This window comes from Micropterus dolomieu, linkage group LG22, assembly GCF_021292245.1.
Source record: "Micropterus dolomieu isolate WLL.071019.BEF.003 ecotype Adirondacks linkage group LG22, ASM2129224v1, whole genome shotgun sequence".
Taxonomy (NCBI): domain Eukaryota; kingdom Metazoa; phylum Chordata; class Actinopteri; order Centrarchiformes; family Centrarchidae; genus Micropterus; species Micropterus dolomieu.
Window position 1 is genome coordinate 6,082,948 of NC_060171.1, and position 15,104 is coordinate 6,098,051.

The 15,104-nt window shown below is 37.9% G+C and overlaps 3 protein-coding genes across 10 annotated transcripts in view; 1 reads left to right on the forward strand and 2 right to left on the reverse strand.

Moving 5' to 3' along the window:
- cep290 (centrosomal protein 290) overlaps positions 1-10,372 on the forward strand; it is a 41,064-nt gene extending 30,692 nt beyond the window's left edge. For 2 of the 4 annotated variants that reach the window (XM_046037372.1, XM_046037373.1), the window contains 13 exons: positions 373-495; positions 621-763; positions 1,267-1,422; positions 2,950-3,073; positions 4,617-4,751; positions 5,219-5,308; positions 5,568-5,732; positions 5,837-5,959; positions 6,276-6,445; positions 6,733-6,874; positions 7,587-7,660; positions 8,684-8,778; positions 9,204-10,372. In XM_046037372.1, the coding sequence (XP_045893328.1) occupies positions 373-495; positions 621-763; positions 1,267-1,422; positions 2,950-3,073; positions 4,617-4,751; positions 5,219-5,308; positions 5,568-5,732; positions 5,837-5,959; positions 6,276-6,445; positions 6,733-6,874; positions 7,587-7,660; positions 8,684-8,778; positions 9,204-9,439 (1,776 nt within the window). In that variant the 3' untranslated portion in view covers positions 9,440-10,372. Of the gene's footprint in view, positions 1-372; positions 496-620; positions 764-1,266; positions 1,423-2,949; positions 3,074-4,616; positions 4,752-5,218; positions 5,352-5,567; positions 5,733-5,836; positions 5,960-6,275; positions 6,446-6,732; positions 6,875-7,586; positions 7,661-8,683; positions 8,779-9,203 lie in introns of those variants that run through there. The other 2 variants (XM_046037374.1, XM_046037375.1) reach the window with 2 other exon arrangements.
- On the reverse strand, positions 9,895-14,209 carry lg22h12orf29 (linkage group 22 C12orf29 homolog). Of its 4 annotated transcripts, none has more exons than XM_046037377.1 (7): positions 13,980-14,209; positions 13,117-13,234; positions 12,727-12,822; positions 12,433-12,549; positions 11,825-12,022; positions 11,086-11,255; positions 9,895-10,796 (listed from the first exon to the last, which is right to left on the reverse strand). In XM_046037377.1, exons 1-7 carry the CDS (start codon positions 14,067-14,069, stop codon positions 10,614-10,616), a joined length of 972 nt encoding a protein of 323 aa, XP_045893333.1. In that variant the 5' UTR covers positions 14,070-14,209; the 3' UTR covers positions 9,895-10,613. The 4 variants fall into 4 exon arrangements, with proteins under 4 accessions (XP_045893333.1, XP_045893335.1, XP_045893336.1 ...); XM_046037379.1 differs by having other exon boundaries at positions 12,727-12,817; positions 13,980-14,138; XM_046037380.1 differs by having other exon boundaries at positions 12,727-12,817; positions 13,896-14,018.
- Positions 14,210-14,315: 106 nt separating this feature from the next.
- lyve1b (lymphatic vessel endothelial hyaluronic receptor 1b) overlaps positions 14,316-15,104 on the reverse strand; it is a 5,883-nt gene continuing 5,094 nt past the window's right edge. For both annotated transcript variants that reach the window (XM_046037384.1, XM_046037383.1), the window contains one exon: positions 14,316-14,921. In XM_046037384.1, the coding sequence (XP_045893340.1) occupies positions 14,726-14,921 (196 nt within the window). In that variant the 3' untranslated portion in view covers positions 14,316-14,725. The remainder of the gene's footprint in view (positions 14,922-15,104) is intronic.

Here is a 15,104-nt window from a genome sequence, read left to right on the forward strand (position 1 = left end):
TAGACATGTATAGACATGCAGACCAAAATAAAATAAATTAAGGAATCCATCAAGAATGAATTTTTCTAAGATTTCAGATAAACTCCTCCATATCAAAGTTGATTAAATTATTCAGGCATTCTTTTGGGCCACTGCCACGTAGCATGTATTTTAGTTTATGTCAGTTAAATCTTTCTCAGGACCTGGGCTGCAACTCTATCTCTCATTTCTTTCACACAATGCCATGTATCGTGACCCTAACCTTTGCAGTGTTAACGCCTTACCTTTCTCATTGACTTAAATAGGGAATGGAATCCCTGTCAGTCTCCAATGTACACTGTCTAAGAAAAGTGAGATGCTATGAAAATATTTTCCTCTGCATGTTTCAAATAGAATCAACCAGAACCAGATGGGAAGAGACCAACCATTGAGAATATGCAAAAGAAGATCAGGAGGCTGGAGTCTGATTTGGAGAAAAGAGCAGAAATGAAAAATGTTAAGGACGATCATGGAAAGGTCTGAACATCAATTCTGTCAACATTAAACATTGTCTATTACAGCTGTTTTAATGTATTATTATTGTATAGCATTATTATCATTAGCTGCACTCTTACTTGATGTATGACTTGTTTGCCTGACAGAACAAAGACGAAATTGTGCGTTGGGAGGAGGGTAAGAAATGGCAGGTCAAGATGGAAAAGGTGAAGAATTCACTGAAGGAGAAGGAACGAGAGAATGAATCCCTGTCAAAACAGCTCAGCACTCTTAAAGACCTCTATGCTAGGTCAGTGTGTACATCGTGCTAGATACACAGCATTCTTGGATCTCGTGTTTTGTGTATATGACAGAATTACTTCCACTTCAAGCTGCAGTAAGCTGTGGAACATTGGTTCCAAATGGCAGCACGTGGGGGTGAAGTTTACAAACTTGAAACTATAGCTTGATGTCATTGAAATGCACACAGCAGTGGTCTTTGTAGATAGATGGATAAATAGATAGATAGATGGATGGATAGGTACTTTTATTGTAAGTGAATGAGAAGTTGTGTCCAGACTGGTACTGTAGGTCAAAAAATACAATTAACAAATTTACAAATAAATATTCATACAAACTACTACACTAACCGATATCATAATTAGGATTTAAAAAAAACTATTATATACAACAAAGAAAAGCTCTCATATGGTTATCAAAATAGTTGTAAATGAATCCAGAAAGCTACTGCCACATGTCTTTCAGCTGTTGGCAGTCCTTCTATTTCCATTCTGTGTTTTATTGTGCATGCAGACTGGAGCAAGAGAAGAGTGCACTGCAGAAGAAGCTGAAGGCTCGAGGTGTGACTGCCGATCAGGTGGTGGGAGTGAGATCCACTGAAATGGAGAAGGAGATGGAGGAGCTAAAGAAGAAGAACTCAGACCTGGAGAAACAGATCCTCACCATAAAGTAACTAGCTTAAAAAGATCTGCTGCTCTTGATTTTCGTGTCTTGTTTTGGCTTATTTTAAAGATATTGTAAGTGCACTATGATTCAGTATACTTCTATTACATGAACTATACATTAATTATAGCCAGAGTTAAAGTTGAATATCCATAAAATGCTTATCTTGTGTCTTACTTTCATGGATTTCCGCTATATAATTATTTGCTATATATTATATAATCTTATAACCATTATTGGATACATATTATGATTTTATGTATGACTGATTAGATTACAAGTATTTAGGCAGAAGTTTTACATAATGTCTGACACTGGATCTTTTTAGGTCATTGGTGATCTCACTTTTTTAGTCTGAGAAAGTTTTAGTCTGATAAAAATATCTTGGCCAATATGTATTTATTACATAAACATTTCCGACAAGTAACCCTTTTATATTGGGTCATATAGGCACATATATGAGAAAGGAAGAGGGAGAGGCTAAGTATACTGGAGGAAAAATTTCCAGATCCAAAACATCTGGAGAGAGGAGGAGGAGAAACAAGGGAGGGAGAGAGAGAGAGGCATCTGTGTTTGTTGGACATAAACAGAGGGTTAAAAAGATGCAGTAGTTTTCAGAAGGTTTGCAGTGTTCTTGATGTAACGGGTACAGGGTAATCAAAAACAAGCTGCTAACTGAAGGTTCATGCAAAAAGATGAGTTTTTGGTTAGGATTTAATGGCCTTAACAGAGTCAGTCGGTCTGAAATCAACAGAGAGGTTATTCTAGAAAAAAGGGGCACAACAGGAAAAGGCTTTGCAGCCTGATTTCTTCTTAACTCTGGGGACAGAACCCCTGTAATCTGAGAGCATGGGATGGGATGTAAGGTTTATGGCGGTCAGACAGGAATTTTGTAAGTCGTTAGAAGCACCTTAATGTCTGATCTGACATGGATAGGGAGCCAATGAAGGGCTAAAATTGGTGTGATATAACATTTTCTAGTTTTAGTTAAGATTCTAGTTGCGACATTCTGAATCATTTGAAGCCTTTTATTACTAGCACAAAAGCGTGAATTACAATCTCTGTATCAGCCAAGGACAGGAAAAAAAAACTAATTTCAGCTATGTTGCAAAGGTGGAAAAAAAGCCATCTTTGTGATTTTGTTATTTTGCTGATCAAGAGAGCGAGAGTAGGATAAAACGTAACACCGAGATTCTTGGCTGTCACACTTTGAAAAATCTCCCAGCTAAAATGTAGTTCAAATGTTACTATTTAGCTGGATATTATACAATTAGCTTTACTTTCAAAGTTATTATAAAAAGTTATACTGAACTTAATCATGAAATATCATTAAATATATATGATTAAAAAAATACAGCAGCCCTGAAACATCAATAAAAACAAAGAACAACAGATATAATCTAGACTGCTGTACTCAACACAACACTCTTTATAAAAATATAAAAGGAAAACCACAAAATATGACGTTAAGCAATTTCAAAGCCTCATTGATGAAGCTCATTGCAGACTTTTATTTTCTTGTTGAACTTGCAGACAGCACCAGGCTTTACCACGTGATGACGCCATGGAGAATCTGACCCTGAGGAATCGCTACCTGGAGGAGAGACTCCATTCCTTAGAGAGCCAGGTATCCAAAGAGCCTCCATCAAGACCCTCTGTAAGTGCTCATCAACATGCAGAGCATGATGATTGTAATAAATATGTGGGAATTTGTCAAAAATATCCTGATAATTCACAGAGTAACATAACATAACATTTCTCTTTTTTATATAGTCTTAAATTGAATATTTTAGGTATTCTACTGTTGGTCAGACAAAACATAGACATCACCTTCAGTAGACTAATCAATTAATCGGAAAAAGAATCTATTGATTGATAATGAAAACAGTAGTTAGCTCTATATTCTCATTACAGAGATTACTCATATGTATTGCAAGTTGTGCAGTATGCAGTCCACAGTATATATATCACAACTCTGTTCCCAAAGATGTATTCTTCTTTTATCTCTTTCTTCATCGTCTTTCTTTCTTTGTGTATCTTCTTCTTTTAATCTGATTCATTGCCTGCGAAGGGAAAAAGCTCCTCTTCCCATGCTTTGAGAGAGATTTGTTCTGTCACTTTTGATGTTGTGCATGCGTCACGCAAAGGGAATGCTGCACTCCGTCTAGCTGAACCCTACAGCCGCTCTGTTAGCTCTGAAGCTGTTGCAGACCCCGCTGACCAACAGAGGGAGCCAAAGCGAAGCCCGATAGATAGAGAAACTCAGACCAGCTTTGCTGGAGCAGAGGATGTTTGCACTGAAGGAGGGCAATCAAGAATTGATGAGGCAGAAAACACAGTAGCAGACAAAGAAGATGAGACAGAAACAGATATTTTAGAAAGTACACAAGACATCCCAGGTGGTTGTGAAGCTGACATAGCTGAAGAAAAGGAAGAACCACAGACCACAAAAGAAGGTGAACCCCTTCCTGATGATCCGTCAGACAGACAAGGATCAGTTACATCATCCTCTCAGACAGCCACGGCAGCAACTGGCGGTGAAACACTTAATCAAGAGGATGTTGGTGAACTTGATGATCGAGACCCTGATGATGATGATGATAATGATAATGATGTGCAAATAAGGAAAGAAAAACCAGAAGAGGCTGAGGAACAGCTTGAGCTAAAAGATGAAGTGGATGACACAACTACAAAGGAGGAAACGGAGGAAGATAATCCAGAACAGTCCTGCTCAGCAGAACCAGATGTGGACTCCAGCTCTATACTGAGCAAACACTCACAGAGGTCTACCAGTAAAAAAACAGATGAGCGTGTACAAAAACAAGAAAGCAGATCTCTTAGACATCTGAAGGTACTCCAGGCTTCTATAGCCACCCAGTTGAAGTGGTGTAGTGCTGTGATAGTATTGCGGTAGATGTGGCAGAGGAAAAGTCAAGGCATTAAAAGTGAGTAGTAAGTGGCTTATTAGTGTGTTGCTGTTTTCCTCTTCTGCGTTGTCTGTCATGGACTAAATGTTACCGTGGTTGTGAGTAGGTAGAGAGAGTATAATGACCCCAAGAACAAGCTAAATAATAATAATTTCCTACCCTCCCTTAGAGCTTTTGTATTTGAAGATATATTTATATATTCATCCACAGCAGTGTTATCATGCCTTCTAATTAATTTACCGTGGCTGATTGTGTGTCTTTTACTTCCTAAAGACTTCAGGACGAGACACTGGCACTCCCTCACAAAGAGATCAGGACCTCCAAAAAGAAAACCTCAAGCTGGCCTCTGAGAACCTGGAGCTGCGATTTCAGTTGGAGCAGACCAACAAAGACTTACCAAGACTCAAGGTGTGCATAACATAACCTTGATTGAGAAGTAGTTGGCAAGGGTTAGATGCGAACATCAATACCACTCACGTCTGTATAGTAAATATGAAGGTGGAGCTGGGGTTAGGGTTAGACATCATTAGCTTTGCTTAGCATAAAATTGTTTCCCAGCTTCCTGTGAAACCACAACTTGTCGTATTTACTCTTCAGTTTTGGCAGAGAGAAAAAATATTCTTAGCAAGAAAGCAAAATATCAAACTTCCTTTAAGAAACAGAGCATTTACAATATTACTTTATTTTTTATTTTTTTTTGCTTTAATAAAAGGTGACTTCGTTCATTGTGTCGAAAGGTATTTTTTGTGTACACTTGTATCAGTATCTTCACAAACTTAGTTGAAGTTCAAAAATAGTTGATTAGGTATGAGCAAATGTTTTTTGTCAGTCAGTGTTTTATATGATTTTATGATGTTTCTCTTTGTTTTTCACAGAATCAAGTTGCAGACCTTAAGGAGATGTGCAGCGCGCTAAAAAAGGCAAAGGCAGAGGTGGAGAAAAGGCTGGCACATATACGTGGAGGAGTATGTTAACCTAAAGTCACCTGCGTTCTTTCTATACACATGGGTATTTTCTCAGAAATGACCAAACACAGAAATAAATGATACATTTATATTTATATATTAGGTAAAGAAATTACCTTAAAACGTTCAATCAAGAAACAAATACAGCAAAACTTGATTGGACAGAAGCCACTTCACTGAGGTTCATTGAAATTTAATTCACCAACCCCCTGTTCCAACTGTAGATGGTGAAAATGATTTGTAATGTGTTCCTCGTCAGGCCGGTCACAGTGGTAAAACAGTACCTGAACTTGAAAAGACCATTGGTTTGATGAAGAAGGTGGTGGAGAGGGTGCAGAGGGAAAATGAGTCACTAAAGAAATCCAGCGCACCTCCAAATCAAGACAACGTAGCTGCCTTGGAGCAAGAAAATGAAAAACTAAAGGTTGTACCATTCTGCTACTGTGTCATACACATTCTGCTAGACATGTTTTATTAACGTCTCTGTTCTGTTCCTGCAGCTGACATTAAATACTGTTTATTTTCTAGGCTGACTTTGAGAAACTCAAGAGTCAAAGTGAAGCTGAGCTGAGTTCCAAACTTGAATCTAAAACTAAAGGACTGGAGAAAATAGTGATGGAAAATGAACGTCTACGCAAGGAGATCAAAAGGGTAACTACATATATGTTTGTGTTTAGGATCCAGAAAATAGATTTCAAAGTGTTGATTCTGTTTCCTATAAACTCTGCCGGTCACAGAGCCAAATTTGATGTGGCAAAAAAAACATATTTGTGCCAGAGGTACTTTATATGGCCATGTTAACTCAAGTAATATTTAATACTGAGTGGCCAACAACTGTTTTTATGACAGAAGTTGTCTTTTTTTTTTTTTTTAAGAGCATGGATTCCTCATTTGTAATAAAACCCTCTGAATACATGTTTTCATCTCTCTTATCCCACCTGGATATGCATGTTTCATATTGATACAGGAAATTGAAGCTGCAGAGAGGCTGAGAGTGACCAAGACAAGTCTGGAAGTTACCATCGACAAGCTCGAGGCAGAGCTGGAAGAAACCAAGATCAGGTTGAGGGCAGCTCTATCCAGGCCCATCACAGAGGGAGCAGACAGTAAGGCCTGGAAGGCATCTGTGGTAACTAGGTCAGCAAACTGTTTTTATCCAATCCATTTGAGTCTTATTTTAGTGGGAACAAATATAAAAGCTGTCAAAGCTTTAATAAACTGGGTGTATCACTATCAAATTGCATCAGTTGTCAGTAGGAAGAAGCATTATTTGGGATAGGCATTAACAATAATCTGAGTCTTGGGATGGCTCAAGATGGCTTGGGAGTTCAAGCTTGATCTTGTGTCCTCCGCTTGTAGAAGCTCCAGGCTACGAGTACAGTTTACAGAGTGTGAGCGAGTGGTTGTTTCACTTACATCCACAGAATGTTTGAGAACAAGATGAAGGAGCTGGAGAAGGAACTCTCCCAGAAGACCTCCAGTCTGTCTGAACTCAAACAACAACTGAAGGAGGTGAATGAGCGAGAGGAGAGAGCTCAGATAAGCATCCGGCAACTTGAAGATCAGGTACACGCTTAAGGACTATTTCGTTTAATAACTGAAGTCAGGTACAGGCTAACATGCTATTTTATGAGAACATCATTCGTTTGCTGAGGGACTGGATAACATTTTTCGATTTGTGACTTGGCCTCAAGCTTGTGTTAAATATGGAAGCAACTACTAAATCACATTTGTAATGTAATACTTTTATTTAGTTGGTGTAATTATAGTACTATTCTTATTACATTCTGCTACGAATCGTTTTTTTCCAAAAGGGTCAGGGCTTGAACTGTACGATATCAATATGTTGCTCGATGGGTTCAGGTTTTTCAAACTTGTCATTTCAAGAGGGGGTATTATGGAAATGGTCTAGTGTTGAGGTAGACTTTGCAGTTACAGTAGTTATTTAAGTGCTTCAGCAATTTCTTACTGCACTTTTATAAAGTTGAGGGCCTTTGAGAGACAGATTAAAATATAATGGTCAAATTTGATGCAGCAGATGTCCTGATTATTACTGTGCGAATTAGAAATCTCAAAGTCCAAGCTGAGAGATGACACTGTGAAGGGTAGTTTTCTCAGACTGCTGCTCCCCAGAAGTTTCCACAGGCTGAGTAGTCAGACATGTAAAATCGGAGTTCTCCTTCAAAAGATAACAGCCTACTTAAGCCTAAGTCTGCCATTTCTGTTGCAAGCTGTCAATATTTTGAGCTAATGTTATTATGGTTTTGTCACGTTTTAGGTTGAAATGTTGAAAAAATATCCTACTGCTGCAAAGACAGAAGGAGGACTCACCAGGGAGTTCCAGGGAATGAGGTTCGTCAAACAATGTGCACTTTCATTAATGAGTAATAGTGATAACCATATATATCACAATATGGCAAATAAATGCACAATCACATACAGGATAATCAAATTGATGTTAAATGCCGTGGGGTTTTTTTATTTTTTTTTTTTACATAAAATACACTTGTGTATTAGATCAAGAAAATCATTGTACAACCCCAATTCCAATGAAGTTGGGACGTTGTGTAAAATGTAAATACAAACAGAATACAATTATTTGCAAATCCTTTTCAACTTATGTTCAATTGAATACACCACAAAGACAAGATATTTAATGTTCAAACTGATAAACCTTTTTGATTTTTGCAACTATTCACTCACTTTGAATTTGATGCCAGCAACACGTTCCAAAAAAGCTGATACAGGGGCATGTTTACCTCTGTGTTACATCACCTTTCCTTTTAAGCGTTTGGGAACTGAGGACACTAATTGTTGAAGCTTTGTAGGTGGAATTCTTTCCCATTCTTGCTTGATGTATAACTTCAGTTGCCCAACAGTCCGGGGTCTCCGTTGTCGTATTTTGCGCTTCATAATGCGCCACACATTTTCAATGGGGGGGCCAGTCTAGTACCCGCACTCTTCTACCACGAAGCCACGCTGTTGCAACACGTGTATAATGTGGCTTGGCATTGTCTTGCAAAAAACAATAAAGTTTGTGAGTTTGAACATTAAAGATCTTTGTAGTGTATTAAATTGAATATAGGTTGAAAGGGATTTGCAAATTAATGTATTCTGGTTTTATTTACGTTTTACACAACATCCCAACTTTATTGGAATTGGGGTTGTAAATGTGTAAACAACTTAAATGGCTAATTTTGTCTGCTTTAATTTGCAGTTTTCTTGGAATCACTAATTAAGATGATAAATAATGATGATTTATCATTTAGATGGTGGATAGCAATACTTTCCCATCCTGATCTTGTATGCTTTGTCTGGATTATATCTGAAATGTTGTTTTTTGACAAATGGACATGTTGTTTATCTCGTTTAAAGATTGGTTAACACTGAGCTGGAGAAGGAGAACACAGCACTGAAACAAAGTTTGAAGGAGTACAGTGAGCGATATGGAGAGACATCTTCTAAACTAGGTGAGACTTCCAAACACACACTTTCATAAATCAGATCAAAATCTAATTTATTTGGGTTTCTAGTAATGCTGCTGTCATTTTTCTCAACATCAATAGTTTTTATTTTTATAAATCATATTTTAGTTTGAGAATGTCTAGCTTTTGTTCTCAAGTAAAAATAGAAATGCTTGCCAAGTACAGTCAGTTCAGAGTTGCTGTTAAGAGAAATAGAGCACATACATCTGATTGTAATCTGACACTTAAGAGCCATGATTTTATATTTAACATCATAATGATCTTTGTCTGTAATTGGGTCTCCATTTAATGTCTTTACACATTATGACGTCGTTTTAACTTAGCTAGACAAAACATCCTAACATATACATGATGTTAATTGTTATGAATAACAACAGTCATTTCCGTTGTGTCTCTTGTTGTATTCTTAGATCAAGGGAAGCTCAGACACCGTCTACAGGCAGCTGAAACAGAGAATACTAAACTTCAAGCTGAGCTTAAAAAGCTCAAGAAAGAACTGGAGAGCTTTGACCCGACCTTTTTTGAAGAGATTGAAGACTTAAAATATAACTATAATTTAGAGGTCAAGAAGAACATTCTGCTGGAGGAACAGCTGAAGAAGGTGTGTGATCAGTTTGGTGTAAAGGCTGAAAAGCCGGTCAGCTAACTCAGGGTTACTGTGCCTTTTAATTCCGACTTAACCTACACCTGAATGTACTTCAGTGGTTGTTGGTCTTTAAACGTGGATATTCTCAAACTTTTAAGGTGATTTTCAATTTAGATCTCTAGAGCTGGATCAGTCGGGCACCAAACGTTGACCAAAGAATGTCTAATCAGCGGAGACACAGACGTGGAATTTCAGGGCCAATAATTATAACCAATAAGTATCTGTTGGTGTGGACAATAGCTATATGGTAACAGATAATATTCATCCTACAAATGCAAACATGTAAAGAGGACAATAAATATGTATTTTTAGATTGAAAGGTTTATTTTTTTCTAATACATAAATATTTACAGAGCCTTTACCTTTAGACAGTTTACCCGTTAAGAACTTTAGCTTCATGTGTTACATCAGAAATAGGTTTAAACTAAACATGTTTGTCGGTATTTTTCTAAATACGTTACTGAAATCAGCATCATTTTGGTAATTGTACTAAAACTCGGGTATCGTATCAGCACTAGTATGTAATGTTTCCAAACGATGTCCAGCCCTAAATATCTCTGGATCACAAACAATTTCTACTAAGTACTAAGATATTCAATATTGATATAGCAGCACTGACCACTCAAGAGTTTTTAGGTAATGCAGTTTGAAATCTTGCACTCACATTCCCTAAGCAATGTCACTGGAAATGGTAGGATAAAATATCCCCTTTTCAGAACAGCCTAACAGTAAAGTGATGTAGCTCCTCCATTTTTTTCCCCACATGGCAGCTGTTTTTTTTGGGGTTGTTTATAGGTTGGACACATATTTATTTCTTTACATTTGTACAGTTTTGACACATTGTGCTGAGGTAAATTTTTTCAATAAAACCGCTTTTGTACTAATCAGACTGTTTTATAAAAAACTGTTCAATAAAAAAGGTGTATATACTCACATACATTTATTCTTCACTTAGCAATAGAAGAGCTGTAACATACAGTATATTAATGGAACATTTTTACAACACAAGTTGTCGGTCACTCATATCTACACTAAAGCTGTACACATTTCTGCAAGGCAAATGTAAAACTGTCTTCAGGTTTTAGGACACTCCCCTGTACTCAACTGGAATTACTGGTGAAAATATCTAACAGCTATCGCCACAGTGGGAAGGTTTGATATTCTCCGACTGGGTCTACAACTCAAACTGGATGTCCTGCAGTCGGCTGAAACAGCGTCCATTTAGTCTGGAGAAGGATGTGAACAAGTCCTTGCTGTTGTATTCATCAACCATCCCATCAACATGAATGACCACCGACCTGTCACCAAGGCAGGTTTCCTCATCTGGCCACCTCAGTCCCAGGTGATGACGATGAACCTGCCGACACAACAACCACTCAACAGCTCGTGGCCTTCATTGGTATTACAGCTAATTAAAAACAGTTCAATATATTTTTAAATCAAAATAATCAACTTTTTTCTGAATTTTGGAATAAATATAAAACATCCTCACTTATAACTAATTCTATTTTTATTTAATCAGTTGTAAATTTCTCTCCCAAATAAAGGGAAAAGGACATACTATGAATATGGTCAGTTTGGGAAGATCTTAAAAAAGAAACTGAAGTCACCTGATCAGCACTGCGGACACAGTTACGTTTTCCTACCTTAATGAGCGTGCCGTCGTTGCAGTGCCAGACGATGCCCTCAACTCGACCCTCTGGACTCTCCTGGAACCAGGAGCACAGCTGCTGGAAGTCCACTGGTGGAGGGCTTCTGATTTGAACACTCCCGTGTGACACCAGGCAGTGGACAGGCTGCTTCTTACTCCCCAATCCTGTTAGGACATTAAAACTGTGTTACAAATAAACTATATTTTATGTTTTCTCTAAAATGTCCTGATAAGGTTAAAATGTCTCCATTAAACCTTAAGGCAGGTAAACTCCAGATTGACTCAAAAGGTACCCTGTAGAGTTTTTGACCACTAGTACAGCTGCACCAGGAAGCACATACACACAAGTAGGCGTAGCAATACATGTTTCTTTACAATTCTTCCACATTATTCTGTTATTCTGTAACATAGAAACAGAAATGTAGCAATGTGCCAACAAACTCCGTGAAATCAGTCTCAAATATTCTTCACAAATCTGTCACAATCTGTGTTAGTGAGCATTTCTCCTTTGCCGAGATAATCCATCCACCTCACAGGTGTGGCATATCAAGATGCTGATCAGACAGCATGGGTATTGCACAGGTGTGCCTTAGGCCGACCACAATAAAAGGCCACTTGAAAATGTTTTGAGCACAACCTACCCAAGGCACCGCAATAATAACAATGTGATTTTAAAATGGACAAACACAAAAAACTACCGTCCCTACACAAAGGAAAATGTAGTAACACATTACCATAAGGGTTTCCGTTGACGTTTGTTCCAATGAGCTCCAGCGTTTGCTCCAGGAGGGCGGTCAATGGGACTGCTGCAATTTCTAGCATGCCTTCGTCGTCAGCGCTAGGCCTGAGAACAAGAGCTCCCCCGACTTCATAATCCACCACAGAAGAGTGCCAGCAGTACTGTTTGTTGTCCTTCTCCACAGGAACCCAGCCTGAATATTCACAAGAACCAAATCACTGTTTCTGCAGGCAGCATCATCCACAATGACAGAAATATTCCTGGTTGCTGTCCTTAATGGAATCTAGAAATTATTTAATTAATTATTTAGCCAATGATAATTTTATACTAAACTCAATATAGGTTTATGTTGTGATTTGTTGTAATTTTACTGTTCATACATTTCATTTTCTGCATCCCCTTATACTGTTCTGGGCTGCAGGATGAGGTGAATGTGTTTTATGACCAATTACATCCTGTATTCTTACAACATAACAGTCACTTTAGAATAATCCATAGTTTAACTTATGGGGCCTGCAATAGAAAATTTGCAGCACAGTTTTGTGAAATTATTTAAAATAGTATCTTTATTTTACTTGAGGAGTAATGGTTAAACTTCAGGACCTGGAATGTGTCCGTGCTCATCAGGCACTGGATGGCCATTGTGGTGTTTGACCCTGTGGGCTGGGATCCACGTCTCTGGCACCCTCTTAAAATCTTCCTCTACGTTCCATGTGAATCCTGAAATAGAGGAATAAAACTAGCCCAGCCTTCCTGGAGAAATAAAGCAAGTGTTCCACACGTAATGCACAAAAGCACAGGAGAAGAAAAGTGGCACAACCCTATTAAAGATTTAAACTTTTATGACACATTTTACCCACATTCTTCATTACATGTACTGAACTAAAGCTTAAATACCTTTACAGCTCTTTTGAGAATGCTGATACTTTTTGAACCTCTTCTCTGCCTGTTTATTGGGTTTCCTGTCGAGCCTAGCCCAGAGGTAAGGCTGCCCTACAGAATAAAGATAAATCATCATACAGTTCAGTCAACCCCACTGCAAGAAAGTGAACAAGATAAACAACGAAGGTGACTTGTAGGAGAAAGATTATTATTAGATTTTAAAAAGTGCTAGTAATTCAATTTACAACATACAATATGAAGCAGAAAAAGCAACAAATCTGACATTATTAACTTTTACTACTAACTTTTCTGTATTTTTACATGGTAAAACGTTCAGCAGGCTGCACCTCCAGCTCCTTGCTCACGCAGGCTTGTATGGTAGTTGTAATTCTGAGAAATACTCACCTTCATAAACTGTAACATAACAGCAAGTGCCATCTAGTTTTTCTGTGGCGAGTGCACAATCAATGTTCGCCTCCAGAGCAACAGGGTTCACGTTTTCAGTGGCAACAACGTGAAATTGCTGAAGAGAGACACAGATGTTTTAACTACTATAAGTTCAAAGAAAACAACTGAAAAGCAACATTAGAATTGTTATTCCTATAGCTAGCCTACCCATTCATCTTAACATTAGTGTCATATGGGTAAAAATAATTTAAAAGGGCACAATTATGCAGATAATTTACAAATAAATCATTGAGATATTATACATCATCTGATTTTAATGTCCCTTATCAATAACATTCAATAAAATAGCTTTAATGGCCAGATTACTTATATATCAAGCAGGAGAGAAGATATTTTATTTTTCTGACAGTAAATAATGGCATTATTACATGGAGACAGGTCCAGTACTGTACATTTTAGTAGCTAAAAAGTTGTGTATTCACTTATTCTTTTCATTGATTAGTCAATCAAAACAATCCTGAACAAATATGATATTCTATTAAGTCAATTATGAAGCAAAATGACAAATATAAGCGGCTTTTATGATTATAACTGTAGTACCATCTACACTACCGTTCAAATAGCAACAGAGGAGGGCGGATGCATGGCAAATACATGCTTCATTGATGACCAGAGAAAAATGCTTCAACCATCAGCAAGTGCGTCCAAACATTAGCGCCACGTCTACTAGGATAAGAATAAAAAAAAAAGACGTGTTGGTTCTTTGGTCAACCTACTCGCTGTTTATCCATGCTGGCGGCAGCAGCAGCCCTTCGTACTGTTTATAAATCCATAGCTGCTGTGTTTGCAGCTGCGCTCACCTGACGGTCTCGTTTTCTGGACTGTTCTTCCTTCACCTCCGTCAGAAAAACACACGGTATCTTCTGCTGAACTGACCCCAAACGTCGCATGGTTGTGTATTTTATGTAACAGCCACTCGAAGCCCGCTGGTTACGTTTGTCTTTATCACTGAGCAGAGCTAATGGATGTCATGTCGGCGTTTTAGGAGCTAGCGGGATGCAGACGAGCGGGATGTGAGTGGTTGTCACGTGAGGAGCTGCTACTTCTTCTTTTTACGGTTGTCAAACAATGAAATGGCTCATTAGCGACACCATGCTGTGTGGATGGGGTTCGAGTAAACCGCAGGAAAACAGGCATTTAATAACACATAATGTTTAATCTCTTGTTAAAATTGAAATTAATACAATATTATGGTAGATTATTGACTTGATTCTATTTGTAGAATGATTTATTTTGGACAATTGCAGCATGCTTAAATGTTCACAATGTTGCTCTCTCTCTCTCTCTCTAGGCTCATTCGCACAAACACACACAAACATACAAAATTAATAATTGCTTCTTTCCACCCTACCGAGACAGTAAGCTTGTGTATTTGCACATATACAAACTCAAGTACAATAAACCAATCAAGGCAGTTATAAAGTAAACTGTCCTCTAGTCTGAAATAGGCTTTTATCTAAAACATTTACTGACATTTATCAGGCAACACTGTTGCAGCAATTAATTCAATCCACTTCACAAAAAGGTTCACAGAAATATCATAAAGCTACTCTGAAGAGTTTGTTTTGATGTCTGGATTCACACACAGTATGATATTACTGGAGTATTTTATGTCTAATTCTTCTTCATCTTCATCTTCTTCATCGAGATTGTACATGTCCATCTCACTGTCGGTGTGCTTCCACATCTCTGTCTCTGTGTTGTCCTTCAGCCGCCTGTGAGACCAAAGGGTGAAAATATTCCTTTTCCAAAAATGAGAAGAAAGAAACTAATTAGAAACACAGATTACTAAAAGCATATTAACGTCAGTACAAACATATGATCTAAGGTCATTTCCCTCTCTGGTATCAGTTCATTCCATTACACATGGAAAGAAATTAAGCTGATTAAAAGTTAGGGCGGGGGGGGGGGGGGGGGAAAATGTT

What these genes read in the sequence shown, in the direction of transcription:
- lg22h12orf29 (XM_046037377.1), bottom strand. Translation starts at nt 14,069, where the DNA reads ATGCGACGTTTGGGGTCAGTTCAGCAGAAGATACCGTGTGTTTTTCTG. An exon ending in CCAGAAAACGAGACCGTCAG is followed by an intron (nt 13,235 to 13,979) that starts GTGAGCGCAGCT and finishes GTCTCTCTTCAG; the next exon opens with CAATTTCACGTTGTTGCCAC. An exon ending in TTCTCAAAAGAGCTGTAAAG is followed by an intron (nt 12,550 to 12,726) that starts GTATTTAAGCTT and finishes CCTCTATTTCAG; the next exon opens with GATTCACATGGAACGTAGAG.